This window comes from Ovis canadensis, chromosome 12 (assembly GCF_042477335.2).
Source record: "Ovis canadensis isolate MfBH-ARS-UI-01 breed Bighorn chromosome 12, ARS-UI_OviCan_v2, whole genome shotgun sequence".
NCBI lineage: Eukaryota > Metazoa > Chordata > Mammalia > Artiodactyla > Bovidae > Ovis > Ovis canadensis.
This window is the reverse complement of record NC_091256.1, coordinates 77920507-77939951: the sequence shown is the minus strand read 5'-3', so window position 1 is coordinate 77939951 and position 19445 is coordinate 77920507. Positions and strand designations below refer to the sequence as shown.

The following is a 19445-nucleotide window of genomic DNA, read 5'->3' as shown; positions in this document are numbered from 1 at the left end:
AAACCCAGGTGACACCAAGCAAGAAATGGGGTTTCACAGAGGTGGTGTTTGAGCATAATCTTGAAAGGTAAGTATACTTTAACACACAAAGGAGTCAAAAGATACCACTGTATGAGGATATAGAGGTAGAAAGTAGGTGTGGCACCTAAAATAGAACAGGGGGAGAAGATAGTGAGAGATGAAACTAGATGGAGTATGACCACTTTTGAGGATTCTGTGGGTCTTCAAATGCGATGTTAAGGAATTTAGGATTTATTATGTTCACTAAAGGCTATGGAAGCATGTAAACAAACAAAGTTATGCTATGATTCATACTTCAGAAAAACAACTGTGACAATGTTTAGGAAAAGATTCCCAGTTTTCCATGGAACATATGAAATGGAAACATTAGAAAGAACACTATACCAACAACCCAGATTGGAATGACATCAATTATACAAGGGATGGATGAAACCATGAAGACTGACAACCAGTTTTCAATTTGAGTTTCATGGAATTCTAGAGCTATTTATTTCAAAGTTTATGAGGGGCACCTCCCTTATTAGCATGACTCTGATTTTTTTTTTCCTCCTTATATTCTGAATTCTACATAATGAAGACAGACTCTGGTAGACTGGGAATGAAACTGATATGCTGAAGGGTGTGATCTACAGGAAAATTCCTCGTAACGATCAAGGAAAGAGGAGTCAGCAAATGAGACTGAAATGAAGCCAGCAGAGAACAAAGATATATATTGAAAGAGCAGAGTCCTTGAAATCATTTGAGAAGTAATTTCTAAGAACAAAATGTAAATCATTTCTTAGATTTTTGTAATAATTTTTCATTTGGTATATTTTAGCTTAGTACCATGAATTCGAACTAAAACAATCGAAATGGTTAAACAAAATTTTCATGTAAATATTCACCTGGATCTGAAGTCATCAGGAATTTCCATCTGCTTCCTGTTTTTATAAACACAGCAAGTCCTCATTGATCTTTTTTTTTTCTCCTTTAAGCAACGTACATATCCTCAAGCCATTGAAAGATGAAATGTGTCTAGCATCTTACTTAGATAGAATGGATTACCAAATTGAGTCTTTTCTCTCAGTTGAATTTAAGTAAGCAAAGTTGAATACAAAAATTCTCTAAACATGTCAAAAAACTTACATTAATTAAGAAAAGATTCAAGCACTCACTGCTACTTCAGATTAGTGAGACTGTGAGACCATAATATGGTGCCAGTTGGGAGATATTATTAAAACAATACAACTTTTATGAGTCATTACCGGCTCAGCAAACCTCAACCTCATAAATCTCATGATCTTTCTTTTCTCTTTGTTTCCTGGTCCTCTCCCTCATTCCAGTAAAAGAAAAAAAAAAAAAAAGATTTGACAGTAAGTTAGATGGAGACATTTCTTGTACCTATTAAGTTTTTATAGTCAGCTATCTGTTTTTGGCAGGTATAACTTCATAACAATGATAGAGGCTTCAACAATGAAAAACTTGACTTAACGTCTCAGGAGAACTAATCTTAATGAAACAGGAACGTGCAACCAATCAAGGAACGAGAGTCATACGCCATTCATCTGATTCTCAGTCATCAATTGCACAACACACATGTTCAGACTGTAAAACTGAATGACTCCTCTGGCAGTGTCACAAGGTGAAGTACTTTTAATGTGTTCGCTCAGGGATCTCCATTTGCTAGTCAAGAAAAACAAAACTATACGATAAAACCAAAACACTACTCCTGTGAATCAACTGTAAGCCAGAGTACATCACTCTGTCTTGACTTTTTCATTTCTGGGAGCTCTAATGTAGTTATATTTTAAAAGTTTCCTACTTTTTCAGCAAGAATGCAAAAACAAAAACAATACAAGGATATTTGTAAGAGAAGAAGATAAAGTGTTCAGGTTTTTGTAACCAAATTATAATAAAATCTTTGCCATCAGTATGCACTCTCCAAGATCCACAGAGGATGGAAATCTCAAGAAAATGAATGCACTGTAGGACATGGGAAAGCTTCCCAGGATAGGGAGACCCAAACTTTTTAGCAGGTTGTCTATGACAATAAAGGCAAACGTTATTGGATGCTTAGGATATAAGCAGGCACTGTGTTAGCTGCTTTACACACATTAACTCATCTTTATAAAAACCCCTAAATACTACTAATATCTTCACTTACAAGTGAAGAACTGAGGTCAGCAAAGTGGAGTAACTTGCCTGAGGGCACAGATCTAGTATTGTAGGTAATGTGTGCACGCATGCTCAGTTGTGTCTCACTCTGTGACTCCAAGACTGGGGCCTGCCAGGCTCCTCTGTCTATGGGATTATCCTGGCAAGAATACTGGAGTGGATTGCCATTCTGCTCTCCAGGGGATCTTCCTGAGCCAGGGATCAAACCTGTGTCTCTTGCATCAGTAGGCAGATTCTTTACCACTGGGAAGCCCATTATAGGCAATAATCATTGCTAACAATTATTTCTATTTATATATTTAATTACAGGCAATAAATATAATAACTACAGCAATGTACATTTCTCATTTAGTCCCTATCATTTATAGACCAAGATCTTGAAGAAATAATAGGATATTCAGATCTAATTCAAATACTAGGAAAATATCTTTTCTGAAAAATCCTTCAAAAGTGGGAATTTAAACTTTGAATACACTTAGGGGCAGGGAACTCATTACCTCTTAAAATAGTTCATCTTGGCTTTCAACAACACAAATATTGTTTTAAAGTTGTTTGTATTCAGACCTAAATCTGTCCCTAGCATTTTCCATACATTAGCATTACTTTTAACCTCTGGAACTACATAGAACCAACATAATCTGTTCTACCCCATGGCTCTTCAAGTATTTAAGTGTAATTTTCACTATGAGATCATAACGTTACACAAAGCAGATTTTTTCAGATTAAACAGAATCAGGCATATAGCTTATTTTGCAATCATTGGCCATCATGGTTATCCTCCATGAAAATACTGTCAATAAATACTTCTTACATCTTCCTAATGAGTAAGATAAGTCCAGAGTACAACTAGTCTTATCTTACTGGTAAAAACATATTCAGGTAGCAAAACATTGTATTTTCTTTTCATAATAAAACACCTTACACTGTTAATGCATACTTAATCACTAACACAATTCAGAGATCTTTTCATATGAAGAATTCTGAAGCAGTATCTCACCCTAATTTTCATCACTGGTTTTTGAAAGCAAGTACAGGAGTCTGCTTAACTTTCATTTTGTTAGGTTTAATTCAGAAGTTCCAGAGTAAGACGTGTTTGAATTCAGATGTCTTCATTCAACACATTAGGTATTCTTCTAAGTACCCCTGCTTTTTATTACCCACAGACTTGGAGAGATTATTTTCTTAGTCTGTATCCAAGTCATTAGTGAAAGGAGCCAAGTGTAAGTTCCAGGGGCATGCCCCAAGACATCTCTCGCCACACTTACTCTGATCTATAAAGAATAAGATAATAGATTTTCCTACATAATTAGATGAGGAATCAGCAGAGTATCTTCTATAATAATGATAAAGTCTTAGCTCTAAAGAAACTATCCCATCTTGGAAATACAAATCTCACTTAGAATAGCCATGAATAAATTCAAACACTTTGTTTGAATATGGAGATACGTTATATAACATTATACCCTCTAGGCTCTGGTTTCAATTCCAGTACTTCATTTTTCACTTTTCAAATTAGTTTGTACTCATTCTAGCATGAATGCTCTGATATCCCCATAAATTAAGTAATAATCAAGTGCCAAGACTACTCTTTCAAAAAGATCAGAGATATTTAGAGATTTTCCCCATTGTTCTATAGCTTCTGATGTCATTCCAAAGTTTTTTCTAATATGATCAGTGGGTATTATAGTAAGCAGTTAGCTCAAAAAAGGAAAAATATAAAACATGGAGATATGAGAAATTAAGGAGAAGCTGTGGCCACAGGAAGCTAACCAGATCAATCATCAAGTTACAAGAATTTTTAATACCTGAGAGGATTCGCAGGGAACTGCTAAGGTTGACGGGCCACCCATCTTTAAGCCACGTAATTGAAGGCAGGGGAATTCCTGAAGCTTCACAATTTAGGGACACTGAGCTTTTTTCCACCACACTTATATTTTCAGGTGTCCTGTGGTTTCCAATGATGCTTGGAGGGGCTGTAAGACAAAGTACCAAATTCTAAATAGTTTATTCTTAAAAATGATTTTCTGGTCAACACTAGCAAAATACACAGTGACAACAATGAGATTATGATGATGATGACTATGACAGTCCTGGAAGTGAAAATGTGAAGGAGTTGCCTGAGAGTCAGAGATCAACTAAGAGGGGCAGAGAGGGGGGGACCCAGGAGCCTAGAGAAGACTGGAGTGACCAGCTCCTAGAAGGCAAGTGTGCCTTGTGGACAAAAACATGTGAAACACACAAAGTAGGCTGAGAAGACACGTTTGGGCCAAGAGCAGAGTACAATCAGGATAGTCTGAGGAGGGGGTGGCAGGTCACATTGACCATACAGGCTTGGACAAGTGCAAGGGCTATGTTAGAGGAGAACTGGCATGAAAATCCAATTAAGCCAGCACCAGAAGAGAGAGGGAACAAGGCTACACACAGGCCTTGAGTGCCTCTATATGGCCCTCAGTATTCCAGGGAAAGTTACCCCTCCATCATGTTTTCCTTCTGTGCAGAGCAGGGCCAGTGGTACTCTGCTTTCAAGGTCTCACAGAACTGAAGCAAGCAGAGCACTGAGTCAACTGGAATTTATCATAATCTGAGATCTTGATTTCTCAACAGCAGTCTTGCCTAGGAAATTTTATGACAGCCACTCTTGTTAATACATCTGACCTAAATGTTCTTTCCTAGAGGATTGATCAAATAAAGTATGAAACATTCAAGTAATGTAATAAGCACCTGTTAAAAAGAATGAAAAAAAAAAAGCCCACAGTCTAACTAAAAGATATATAAGACTGATTTCTTTTCAATCATTAGCTTCGACTCACACATTGCTCGCAAACTATACTGGACTTTGTGGATGTTCTAACTGGAACTGAGTCACAAAACTAAGTCTATTAGATTTACCATTGATTCTATAGATTTAAAAACTCCAACTCAAATTATATGCATACAAATAGGTGTCATACACAAACAGAAGTATATGTGTGTCTGATCCATTCCTACTGACATTTATGCTCATTATTTAGAATTTTAAACCTGATTTCAATATAACTTATGCCCAACTGAAGCTGAGTCAGTAAGCTATAAGGAATCTAGGGTTACACCTATCAAGTCAGCTAATGTGGAAAACACAGAATCAAGGAATATTACTTGGGATGGCATTGGATCAAAAGTATTTGAAGAAGATAATTATCGACAGTGTGCTTTTCTAAAAGAATATCCAATATATGCTTATTTCAGCAAAATAAGAAAAGGGAGGTTATCATGCTATCAGGCATAGCATGATAAGTGATGAGACTGATCTAAAGAAGTGGTATGTGTGTAGAAAATTGTTGCTGTTCAGTCACTAAGTTGTGTCCAACTCTTTGCAATCCCAAGGAACGCAGTATGCCAGGCTTCCTTGTCCCTTCCCTATCTCCTGGAATTTGCTCAAACTCATGTCCATTGAGTTGATCGTGTCATCCAGCCATCTCATCCTCTGTTGCCCCTTTCTCCTCCTGCCCTCAATCATTCCCAGCATCAGGGTCTTTTCCAAATAGTAGAAAATAATAGACTATAAATAGAACACTCAACACCTGAGGTCTCTATCTCCCATCCAGGAGGCTGTAGGTTATATTAGCCAGTTAACAGACTTAAGGAGCCTCTTTATACTTACTGTGTACACTTAAGTCATATTTTCTGTCAGTCATTCCTGCTATATTCATAGCAACACACACATAACGGCCTGTGTCCGACACATGAACGTTCTTCAGCTGCACACCACGACCTTCACCCATTATTTCCATTCCTCTTCCCTTTGTCAAGGGGCGGCCATCTTTCATCCAGGTCACTGCTGGCTGAGGAATACCTTCCACCTCACACTCCAAGGAAACGCTCTTTCCTCGAGTTACAATGACTTCAGTAGGGTGGCTACCACTGTTGGATATAGTTGGTCGAGCTGCGGAAGGAAAAAAAGAAAAGAAATAGGAAATATCTGCCTCAGATGAGGCATAGGACAGATGTATGGGCTGTGCTCAGTCGTGTCCGACTCTTTTTGACCTCATGGACTGTAGCCCGCCAGACTCCTCTGTCCATGGAATTTTCCAGGCAAGAATACTGGAGTGGGTTGCCATTTCCTTCTCCAGGGGATCTCCCCGATCCAGGGATCAAACCCACATCTCTTGCATCTCCTGCACTGGCAGGCAGACTCTTTATCTTGCACCACCTGGGAAGTCCAAGTCTTATATAAGAATTTTCATCAGGCAAAGTTAAATTCATTTTTGATGTCAAAAAATTAACTGCAAAGCAAAGACCTAGGACTAATAGTCATGGCATCGCCATATTGAGAGGTGGCATTCTTCTCCAATGTTTCTAAATGGGTTCATACCTAAACTCAGTAGAGTAAGGAAAGCAAGCTGCATTAGCTACTTTTCCTGCTTTGGAGACATTATACAAATATTTGAACTATCATCACTTGTAGCTCTAGCCTATGTAAGTCTTCCTAATACTAATTTAAAATGTATATGATAATCTAGTTCATGACCCAAAGTCCATTACCAATTCCTTTCTTCCGCCCACTAGCGGAGTTAGGAAAACTGAGACTGTTTCTCCATCTTCAGAAATTGTGGTGACTGAATGAATAACTGTAGACCCAAAAAATCTGCATAGAGGTCTGCTGGCAGGGGTAAAGGGAGGGGGCAGATTTGTGAAATTTTTTGCTCTCCTGCTACAAGAGAAAGATAACATCCCTTCCCCTTCTTTTTGCCCTCAATGTGGACTTGTCACTACAAATACAGAAACCAGAATCTGGAGATCACAAAAGAAGGACCAGGAGAATCCTAGATCTCCTGTCCTGTCCTGCTAAAAGTAAGATGCTGACCAGCTCCAGCGACTGCCAACCTCACCTTCTCATTATGTCAGAAACTAACTCTCTATTTGTTTAAGCCACTGATGGCCAGAGATTCTGTAACCTTACAGCTAAATTCACCTAATGGAACCTGATTCCAAGAAAGACGATTAAACGAACTCAAAGACATATGTGTGTGGGAAGGAAAATGGACCCATATTAGTAATCCTGTGTTCGAGTGCCAATCCTGTCATACACACGTCATATGACCTCAGCTAGTCATGACATCACTGATATAAAAGGGAGGCCATATTTTTGTCTCATATCATAGTTCATGTAGAGATTAAATGAGGTAATGTAAATATTTTAAATACTTTAAAATTTTACATAAATTAAATAATCTTTAAAATGGGATATCTGGGGGAATTTGGGGGAGAATGGATACATGTATATGTAGGGCTGAGTCCCTTCACTGTTCACCTAAAACTATCACAACTTTGTTAATCAGCTATACCCCAATACAAAATAAAAGTTTAAGTTAAACAAACAAACAAAAAAGGGATATTTTTACATACTGTAACTATACCCAATGATAAAATGCCATTCTCCCCATTTCATGTCTACCATACTGCCCCAACAAATTATAGCCACACTATGAGTCTGCCATCAGGAAGTTGATGCAGAATGGACAGCTGTATAACTGAATAAGTGCTAGCTAGAAATAAATAACTGCTCTCTTGTTATGTCAACACAATTTAAACTTGTGGGTCTCATGAAAGGTATAGCTATCCCTGCATATCCAGAGGGGACTGGTTCCAGGATCTGACTCAGATACCAAAATCTGAGGATGTTCAAATCCATTATATAGAAAATGGCACAGTATTTACATATAACCTTTGAACATCCTCTGTTACACTTTAAATCATCACGAGATTAATATACCTCATAATGATATGTAAATAGTTGTGAATACAATGTAAATGGTATGCAAATAGTTGCCTGATGCCCAGAAAAACTCAAGTTTTGCTTTTTTTTTTTTTTTAAACTTTTTGGACATTGAAAAAAGTACTTTTGATATGCAGTTGGTTGAATCCACGGATGTGGAATTTATGGATAAGGAGGGCCAAGGAGAGCCAGCTATATAACTATACTACGAATCTTAAAGATATAAAGAAAAAGTAAAAGAGAAGGATGGAAAAGTTGTTTTTTTTTTTTAATTGTGCCAAAGCCTGGCTAATCAATAACTTACTGTAAACTTGCAGACTGTAGTCTTTCTTTGCAGTCCCAGCAACATTCGATGCCATACATGAATAGAGCCCTGCATCAGATTTTTCTGCAATTGAAATCTGCAACTGCCTGCCTCCAGATAAAATTCTGACTCGCCCTGCAGAATCAGCCAGCACTGCGGAGCCTGCAAGAAAAACCAAGTGGCAGAATGTGAAACAAACATATAAGGTATTTGTGTATATACTTCTAATGAGAACAAATACATATTTATTTACTTCCTGTTCACATACTCAAGAGGCAGAGGGTACTGTATAATAATCTATGCAAAACGGAAGAAGAGGAAGAGAAAGAAGAGGAGGAAGAGAAGGCTATCTTCTGCAAACTTTTCTTTCAATCAATATTGTGTTTAAAGAAAACATACTTCGTAAAATAAATTTTAAAAAATCTCTAAGTAAAACAAAAATTATTTCTTAAATCAGCTAAAAATTTAGAAGATTTGGTACTTAAAGGAGACATATTTGTTGATGAATAACTGAAAATCTGTTGATCTTCAGAATTCAACTTAACATACATTACAAAACTGTCACATAGACCAAAAAATGCTTACTTTAGAAGATTATTTTTAAACCTATTTTAAAGAAGAAAAAAATAGTTAATTGAATGGTGGATTTGTTATCAGTATAGCTGCCCTTTAAATTAATTTCTTCTTGGGAGGAGTCTCAAATCTGAAGATTTTCACATCCCATCTGGCACATTTAGCATAAAACAAGTATGCTGTGTAATATTTTAGTATGCAAACTTCAAATGAGTTTATTAATAAGTTGGCATATTTTTCAAATTAAACATGAATTTATTTAATATTTATACTTAATTAAATAAATGTCAAAAGATGAAAACTAACCTTTCTTCTTCCAAAGGAGATTTGGGGGAGGAATACCACTTGATTCACACAATAGACTAATGAGGTGTCCTTCAATGACTGTAAGCTGAGCAACTTCATCAGAACCAGAAATTTTTGGTGGTACTGAAAGATTTTTTTTAAAAAAGGAAAAACACTATTTTAAGAACAATTATAAAATTTCCCTAATGCTTTGCATGATAAAAAAAAAAGGTTCTCACTCAAAAGGAATGAAGAAATAATCTAGCACCTGAAGCTGACATATCAACACCACATTAAAAGCCAACTGTAAGATACAGAATGAATATATAATAGCAGATTTCCCATTTTCACAGACATTTAATTATCAAAATACTCAGAGCGACATAAAAAGATGATATAGTATATTATGAATATTTAGACACGTTACATTTGAAAAATGAAGACTTCTATTAAGTTTAAACTTAACCCAGCCAATTGCACCTGTGAGCTTTGATATCTCAGATGCTGAACAGAATCCAAAAACATCAGGCACACAACATAAAGTAAAGAACAGAGGCCAAGCTTCCCAGGTGGCTCAGTGGTAAAGAATCTGCTTGCCGAGCAGGAGATATGGTTTCGATCTCTGGGTAGAAAAGACTCCCTGGAAAAGGAAATGGCAACCCACAACAGTATTCTTGCCTGGGAAATCCCATGGACAGAGGAGGCTGGTGGGCTACAGTCCATAGGGTCGTAAGAGTTAGACACGGCTTAGCAACTAAACAATAAAAAACAGAGGTGAGAAATTTGATCTAAGAAACAGATATGTTACCAATCCTAGGTTGCACAATCTGTCTCCCCACTGGCCTACAGCCTCTTCTTGGAACATTCAAAGTGAATCGACTACCCAAACTTTTCTCTAAGAGGCTGAGCCTGCATTTGCTGGCCAAATTCTCCCCTTGGACACTGTTCTGGCTGCTTCCAGCCATTGTTAAACCACCTCCATGAAACTCTCTATTCCTTTGAGGCTCATATCATCCATTTACTTCCCTTTCTCTTTCTCTTCACTCTCTGTGAACCTGTCATTCTTTTTCCTTCACTGAACAATTTGGTACTTGTTTCCATCCCTTCTCTTCACACTGAAGACCTGTCATCATTCTGTATAAACTCAACTGCCACGTCTAAACATCTGACTACTCAGTTTCTTGATCTGCTCATCACTTTCTCCATCAAAAGCCATACACTTTTCACCATCTAGAACATTTCTCCTATTAATTTATAAATATAGGTCACATCCTATCCTTCCAGCTCCTTCACTTCAAGTATTCCCAACTCTCAATTCAATGACCTAGCTGAATGGCAAATCTTTAAACCTTTCAGAAGCCGCCCAATCTACTATCTACTCTTATTACTGACTTCACTATCCAGCTTTGATTTTATGTTCAATAATTTCAACTAGTCTTCTGCCAGTATTCGCAACTGCCCCACACTATTGTGTTTCCTACTTGGCAATACCATTTCTTGAGATAAATCCTATACTCTGTCATAACCTATACCACACATGAAGTATCTACAGAAGAAAATGACAGCTACACAGATGGCCACCAACTATAAATCCATGACCTTCAAATCAAATTCCCCTCATTCCCATGAGTATCACTTACATTAATACAAATATTTGCAAACATGTATCTGTAATGCAGATAGTGTCTGAGATCTGAACTTTTATATCTGACTAGATTTTACAAATTAATTTATCAGTAGATCCTTATTGGTTACCTATTTTAAATATAGCAGTGTGTACATGTCAATCCCAAACTCCAAATCTACCCTTTGCACCCCACTTCCCCCTGGTAACCATAAATTCATTCTCTAAGTCTGTTTCTGTTTTGTAAATAATTCATTTGTATCATTTTTTAGATTCCACATACAAAGAATATCACGTGATACTTGTCTTTCTCTGTCTGACTTACTTTACTTAGTATGATAATCTCCAGGTCAATCCAGTTCAGTTCAGTCATTCAGTCATGTCTGACTCTTTGCGACCCCATAAACCACAGCACGCCAGGCCTCCCTGTCCATCACCAACTCCCAGAGTCTACCCAAACCCATGTCCATTGAGTCGGGGATGCCATCCAACCATTTCATCCTCTGTCATCCTCTTCTCCTCCTGCACTCAATCTTTCTCAGCATCAGGGTCTTTTCAAATGAGTCATCTCTTCACATCAGGTGGCCAAAGGATTGGAGTTTCAGCTTCAGCATCAGTCCTTCCAATGAATACTCAGGACTGATCTCCTTTAGGATGGACTGGTTGGATCTCCTTGCAGTCCAAGGGACTCTCAAGAGTCTTCTCCAACAACACAGTTCAAAAGCATCAATTCTTCACCACTCAGCTTTCTTTATAGTCCAACTCTTACATCTATACGTGACCACTGGAAAAACCATAGCCTTGACTAGATGGACTTGTTGGCAAAGTAATGTCTCTGCTTTTTAATGTGTTGTCTAGGTTGGTCATAACTTTCCTTCCAAGGAGTAAGCATCTTTTAATTTCATGGCTGCAATCACCATCTGCAGTGATTTTGGAGCCCAGAAAAATAAAGTGTGACACTGTTTCCACTATTTCCCCATCTATTTGCTATGAAGTGATGGGACCAGATGCCATGATCTTCATTTTCTGAATGTTGAGCTTTAAGCCAACTTTTTCACTCTCTCTTTCACTTTCATCAACAGGCTCTTTAGTTCTTCTTCATATTCTGCCATAAGGGTGGTGTCATCTGCATATCTGAGATTATTGATATTTCTCCCGGCAATCTTGATTCCAGCTTGTGCTTCCTCCAGCCCAGCGTTTCTCCTGATGTACTCTGCATAGAAGTTAAATAAGCAGGGTGACAATATACAGCTTTGATGCACTCCTTGTCCTATTTGGAACCAGTCTGTTATTCCATGTCCAGTTCTAACTGTTGCTTCCTGATCTGCATATAGGTTTCTCAAGAGGCAAGTCAGGTGGTCTGGTATTCCCATCTCTCAGAATTTTCCAGTTTATTGTGATCCACACAATCAAAGGCTTTGGCATAGTCAAGAAAGCAGAAATAGATGTTTTTCTGGAACTCTCTTGCTTTTTCCATGATCCAGCGGATGTTGGCAATTTGATCTCTGGTTCCTCTGCCTTTTCGAAAACCAGCTTGAACGTCAGGAAATTCACGGTTCACGTATTGCTGAAGCCTGGCTTTGAGAATTTTAAGCATTCCTTTACTATCGTGTGAGATGAGTGCAACTGTGTGGTAGTTTGAGCATTCTTTGGCATTGCTTTTCTTTGGGACTGGAATGAAAACTGACCTTTTCCAGTCCTGTAGCCACTGCTGAGTTTTCCAAATTTGTTCTGTTTTAAATATAGCAGTGTGTACATGTCAATCCCAAACTCCAAATCTACCCTTTGCACCCCACTTCCCCCTGGTAACCATAAATTCATTCTCTAAGTCTGTTTTTGTTTTGTAAATAAGTTCACCAGGTCCATCCATGTTGCTGCAAATGGCATTATTTCATTCTTTTAAATGGCTGAGCAACACTCCATTGTATACACGTACTACTTCTTTATCCACTCATCTGTCAATGGACATTTAAGTTGCTTCTGTGTCTTGGTTATTGTAAATAGTGCTGCTATGAACACTTGTAAGCATGTATCCTTTTGAGCCACATTTTTCTCCAGTTATATGCCCAGATGGAGGATTGCTAGATCAGATGGGAGCTCTATTTTTAGTTTTTTAAGGAACCTCTGTACTGTCTTCCATAGAGGCTGCACCAATTTACATTCCCATCAACAATGTAGGAGGGGTGCCTTTTCCCCACACCCTCTCCAGCATTTATTTGTAGATTTTCTGTTGATGGCCATTCTGACTGGTGTGAGGTGATATCTCCTTAATAGTTTTAATATGCATTTGTCTAATAATCAATGATGCTGACCATCTTTATATCTGTCTACTTAATATCTCAATGTGGGTGCCTTAGAGGGATTCTCAAACTCAACTTGTCCTAAACTGAACCTTTGTTCCCTCTCCAAGGGGAGGACGTTACTGTCCACACAGCCCAGCTGATCAGCCCAAACCAACATCCATCTTTTACCCTTTCCAGTTTCCATACCTCTCAATGTAATCAACCAATTCTATTAATTCAATTTCTTAAAAACTTCATTAATTTAATACTAAAAAACTAGTTTACTGGCTTTCTTCTTAAAATACAAATCTGAATGCCTCAGTCCTCCTTTGAATCCCATTAGTGGTGATGTATCACCTTGAGAATCAAATCCATACTTTTAAAATTGATTTTAGAGTTTCTCTTCTATATGCCCCTTTTAATCTTTCCTACCTAATATTATACCTTCTTATTCTCCTCTGAGCCACACTACGCTCCATAGTGAATGCTGTTTCATTCATTGAATACAGACAATGTTCATCTTCAGAGAGCTAACACCTACTCATCCTTAAAACCTCAGTTAGATGTCACCAGCCCCCTGCTATGTCTTCCCAAAAAATCTCCTGTGATAACTCTTAGGAGACAATTTTAACAATCTTCTGAAAGGTGTTTCTACACCAGCAGACCCTAAGTTCTGTGTGACCAGTGTCACTGTCCTTCTGATGAACCTACCTATGCTTACACATGGCATAGTGCCCAGATCACAGAGCCACACCATAAGTAATCATTGAGTGAATCCAGTCTTAAAGTCTCAACTTTCCTTTATCATTCATTCTTAGGTCTACTGCTTTCCTCTCTAAGAGGCACAGGCCTACTCATCTCTTAAATACACTTTGTAGTTTATGTCTCATTGGACTTCTCTGCAGTGCGTGCCATTATGCATTCATTTACCCATTCATATATACATGTCCAACCTATTTCCTGTTTGCATTCTTCTTCTGGGAACAACACTGTCCTGGGTTTCTGCAATAGAAGTTATACCCAGTTTTATTCCTACCTCTTTGACAAATGTTCCAACTGTTTCCCATCTGGGATTTCTTTTTCTGTCTCCTTTCTTACATGGTGTGTGAGAGTCATTCTGCACAGTACTCTTCTATACATATTCTTTTTACTCTCTCTAGGCAATAAGCCATGAAATTAAAAGATGCTTGCTCCTTGGAAGAAAAGCTATGACCAACCTAGACAGCATATTAAAAAGCAGAGATGTTACTTTGCTGACAAAGGTCCATCTAGTCAAAGCTATGGTTTTTCCAGTAGTCAGGTATGGACGTGAGAGTTGGACCATAAAGAAAGCTGAGCACTGAAGAATTGATGCTTTTGAACTGTGGCGTTGGAGAAGACTCTTGAGAGTCCCTTGGACTGCAAGGAGATCCAACCAGTCTATCCTAAAGGAAATCAGTCCTGACTATTCATGGCAAAGACTGATGCTGAAGCTCCAATACTTTGGCCACCTGATGCGAAGAAGTGACTCATTGGAAAAGACTCTGATGCTGGGAGGGATTGGGGGCAGGGGGTGAAGGGGATGACAGAGGATGAGATGGTTGGATGGCAGCACCGACTCAATGGACATGAGTTTGGGTAAACTCCAGGAGTTGGTGATGGACAGCGAGGCCTGGCGTGCTGCAGTCCATGGGGTCGCCAAGAGTCGGGCTTCTCTGTCCATGGAATTTCCCAGTCAAGAATACTGGAATGGGTTGCCATTTCCCCTCCAGAGGATCTTCCTGACACTGGGATTGATCCTGCGTCTCCTGTTTGGCAGATGGATTATTTACCACTGAGCCACCTAGGAAGCCCAATATGTAACTAATATGTAATAAATATAAATTTAGTACATAATAAATTTTAGTATTTAAAAGTAAATTAATTCCTTTATAGAATAAATGATTACACTTCTCATAATTTTCAAGATTTTAAAAATGATAATTACAATTTATAATTAAGTTATTCTCTAAGTAAATGCATACTTTTAAACAATAGTTGTTCTCCATTGGAATCAGATTACTTTCTCTACTTATTTTTATTTTAAAATGTGGTTTTTAATTTACTTTTATAATCAAAGTTATATTTCATGTCATTACCTCAATAATTAAAATGTTTAAACAAATATAATCAAAATTAATAGTGCTTAGTATGTTATAAATGAATGTAAACAAGTACTTAAAAGTTGATTATTTGGGAAACGGGAACACTTTTTAACAACTGGCAGACAACCACAGCTAACATAAAAGTTGCAATTATTCCTAAAAACTATCTTAGTAACAAACAAATTATCTTACTAATTTATTAAGACTTCAAGTGAGTATAGCATTCCACATTCGTCAGCAGAGTAACCTCATCTCCCTCCCCAACTGCACGTGCTCTTTGTCTTTCTCAGAGGCTAAATTCACATAATTTGACCTTCTGACATTTTCAATTGACCAACATGCTCTCTGCTCATGAAGAATGCTCAATCATTAGCATATCCTGGCTCTAGAAGCTAGAGGGCATGTTAATCAGTCAGGAGAGGAGAACATCAAAGTTACAGTGATCTACATACTTAGGTTCAGGAAATCTATTTAGTTGCCCTTGAATTAAGTATGTAAGCTGATATTCAGGACAGCTCAGCATCATTTAAACATATTAATTAATATCATCTATGTATTATTTATGTGGTTGTCAGTTTAAGAACTGATACAAACAATGAAAGGTCAGACCACAAGCTGAATCATTTAAGGGTTGATCTCACTTACCCCAAATGTTGACATTATAGTTCTTCTCAGTTTTTCCTGCAACATTTGTGGCTTCACAAGTGTAGCGACCACTATCTTGAACCTGAGCATCTTCAATCTAAAACCAAAATCATGCTTTGAAACCAAAGTTTATATTTTGTAATTAATTGGGGTTTTATATTAATGTTGTTTGTGATCTCTGATTTTTCATTTGTTCTGAAGGTTTTCAAACATAAAAAGTTGAGAAAATAGTATTGGGTTAGCCAAAAAGTTTGGTCTGTTTTTTACTTAAGATGTTATGAAAAACTCAAATGAACTTTTTGGCAAATCCAATAAAATTGATAGCTATATGCTCATTACCCACATTCAATACTTATCAAGATTCAACAATTATCACTTACATCATACCTTGTTTTAATCTCGTTAACTTTAGTGGTTGAAGGTTTAGAAAGGTCTTTTAAATATGATTAAGATAAAATAGCACCAAAAAAAACCCCCACAATTAACCTTTGAATGAGTTATTTATGGCTTTAAATATATAATTTTTTAATGTCCAAGACACTCTTCAGTAAAACAACAACCTTACTCTATTGCTTTCTTCTATATGATGTTTAAAAGCTCCTTCAAGTCAACCATTATACTCAATTAGCCTTAAACTCCTAATACCAAGTTTGGTGCTTGGTAGATAATTGAATATCAGTAAATATTTTCCATAGATTTATCTGCAACATACATGAATACTTATCCATCATTTATTCATAGACCTTTCAGCAGTTATTGAGAATCTTGTACTAGGTACTACAGATAGAAGATACTAAGAAATATAGTGTAATATATGGTTTCTGCCTTGAGTTTGCAATCTAGCTGATAATATAAAGCATGTGAATATAAAAAAGAGTTTAATGATAAACAAGGTGTAAATAATATAAGATACTATAAGAGGTATAACAATAATATGTAATTGACAGCTAACTTTGAAATCAATTGCTAGAATATTCAAACGAGGGTGAATCATTGGAGTTGCAGTTATCACTGAAAGTATTTAGTCTTCACTAGTTCTCATTTCCAAGAAGTCTTCTCCCTACATCCCTTCCTCTGGACCCATACATTCCAGGGTGCCTGGGTGGCCTTGTTGGTGGAGATTCAGTAGATCCCAGGATTTCTTCATTCCCTCTCGCCTGGCTTCCCAACTCCACTGGGATCTGTGCTCTGAAGAAATGAACTCCTCCACTCACTGAAATTGCTAAGACAGTTCTAATCAAGTACAGCTCTCCCTGAGCAGTGCTTGGACTTATGTTAATATAATCATCTCCCTCCATCATTCAGTCAGTGCTGAGGTTTGAGAATTCGACCTGCTTTCTAGAACTCTAGGCTCTGCTTCTGAGAAAAGGCAGCACTTTTGGCCTTTATTTTCCCTCTATAACTCAACTGACTTATCTTACTTCCTCCATCAGTGACTCCATCATTACAGGACTGTAATTTTGAAAGACTCCATTCGCTTGCCTCTGATACACACATTCACGCTCCCTCCCACTCTCTCTCTTATACTTCTACTTGTGGAAGTTTCTTAGCTTCCCTTCATGCTGACAATTTTCATTCACTTCTCAAGACTCTGTTTGACAGTGAAAACTTTCTTTTATCAAGAAGCCATGTGGTGTAGTGGTTAGCAGCATGGATTCTGAAGTTATACTTCTATATTCAAATCCCATTTCTGCCACTTAGTAACTGTGGGCAGATTACTTAGCCATTCTCTCAATTCTACATAGGGTTATTATGAGGATTTTAGAAACATTCCAGTGGCCTGTTAGCTTCCTGAATCCTAATTCCTTAGGCTGACCTTCCATTTTAGTTCTTATTTCACTCAAATCAGCCCTGTCAACATTATTTCCAAAATTTACTTTGTTAAATTGTTTCAGTATCATGAGTTTACTTGCTGGTCACAATCAGGTCTTTTATCCCATCTCCCCATAAAAAGCCAAATAGCCATCCAAGACTATTCTAGGCAACCATAACCTTACTTTTTGCTATCTTTCCCAAATGTACTGTCTGTATCATCCACTGGGTAAGTAACTTAGAGCCTTATAACACTTAGCTGCATTTTTCAATTAGGCTGCTAGATTTTCATATATTATATAAAATTGGAAATAATTTTATATGTATATATATAGGATATACATATTTATATAGAATTGGAAAATTTTGCATAAATGTGTCATTCTTTATTGCATCCCTGTGCAGAGCACCTAGAATGGGTATTTGCTGATTGGTTGGATGACTGAAATGATGCATTCCTTAGAATGTTTCTATCATATTTTGCTAGAAGCATTTTTTGAATGGCTTCTGCCTTCAAATATGAATTGACATTTAAATATTTAAATCTTACTAGGCATAAATTGGAAAAAATATCACAAACCTCAAAAGGGTTCCTAGAATTTTCGAGGATAAATTTAGTAGGATACTTGTAAAGTTTAACAGTGTACTATTTTGATAGGAGTAATATTAAAGCGATGATCTTAGAAATAAAAGAAGTAAACGAGTCTGTAGCCTTACCTTTAGCACACTCCCATTTTCAGTAACACTGAGACCTGGCTTCTTCAACAAGGGGCGGCCATCTTTTAACCAGGTCAGAGTCGGTGGGGGAATAGCATCACTTCGACATAGCAACTCCACAGCTTGGCTAATGAGGACAGAGACGTTCTGTTCTTCTCCCATAATATTTGGTGCAACTAAGTGAAAGATGGGTTTTCCCTCAGGATAAGAGAGGCCAGCACACTGCTTATCTTTATTAATCATCAGGACATATACTGAATAACTTTATTAGTCCTTTTAAGATGTAGGATCACAGTAATTCTAGCATACCCTCTTTGCATCACTTGGTTCAGAATCAAGTGTTCATAAATCACTGATTAAAGTGTTCCTGTTGAACAAAAATAGTTTTTCACTAACTTTTCGTGCAAAAAAGTTTTAGAACTGGAAGTTCTCACCAAGTGCCCATTTAAGAAACTTCTTGAACTCGAAGTCACCCCTTAAGATTTTCAAAGTATTAAATCACTCATGAAATATTTTGAAAATAACAATGAATTAAAAGCAAATATATTTTTGATGCTTATTTATATATTTTTTTGCAAAATAAAATAAATTTCATACACATAGAGGCAAAATAAAAATCGAGTTGAAAGGGATCATCCTGTCCCACCTCTCAGCGTGCAAAATATAAGATGGGTGACAGATAAGACCTTATGTGAAATAACATGATTCTATGGAATAAAGGCCATGTGGGATAACTAAATCAGTGACCAGCTGCACAACACACAGCTACATAAAAAGAAGAAATGAGTTGAAATTTTAATGAGATTAAAATGAGAATTCCCTGGCTATAAGGCTTGTCAGATGCTGAAATATGTTCTTGGAGGAGTTTAAGGAATTGCTTTCCCTTGGGTATATTAAAAAATAGAGTAAACAATCATTTGTCTTAGATGGTCTAGGTACAGCCCTGCCAAGAATGAGAGGGTGGGCTTCATAAGCTCTCAAGGCCTCTTTCAGGCCTGTATTTATAATAATTCAAAAACATGAACTAATACCGAAATCAGGTCTGTTATTAAAGGGCGACTCCAAAAAAGCACAAAGGGGAATTTGCCCGGCCATTTCTCACTAAATTCTATAACTATTTAGGATTGTAAGAAACATGCCATAGTTGTAG

At 37.2% G+C, this 19445-nt stretch overlaps 1 protein-coding gene across 1 annotated transcript in view; it reads right to left on the bottom strand.

The window, feature by feature from the left end:
• Positions 1 to 19445, bottom strand: part of HMCN1 (hemicentin 1) — a 543718-nt gene that overhangs the window by 171677 nt on the left and 352596 nt on the right. The window contains exons 41-46 of the mRNA XM_069546297.1: positions 18296 to 18471; positions 15767 to 15863; positions 9114 to 9236; positions 8235 to 8396; positions 5816 to 6097; positions 3981 to 4148 (exon numbers count right to left, since the gene is read on the bottom strand). Of these exons, the coding sequence (XP_069402398.1) occupies positions 3981 to 4148; positions 5816 to 6097; positions 8235 to 8396; positions 9114 to 9236; positions 15767 to 15863; positions 18296 to 18471 (1008 nt within the window). The remainder of the gene's footprint in view (positions 1 to 3980; positions 4149 to 5815; positions 6098 to 8234; positions 8397 to 9113; positions 9237 to 15766; positions 15864 to 18295; positions 18472 to 19445) is intronic.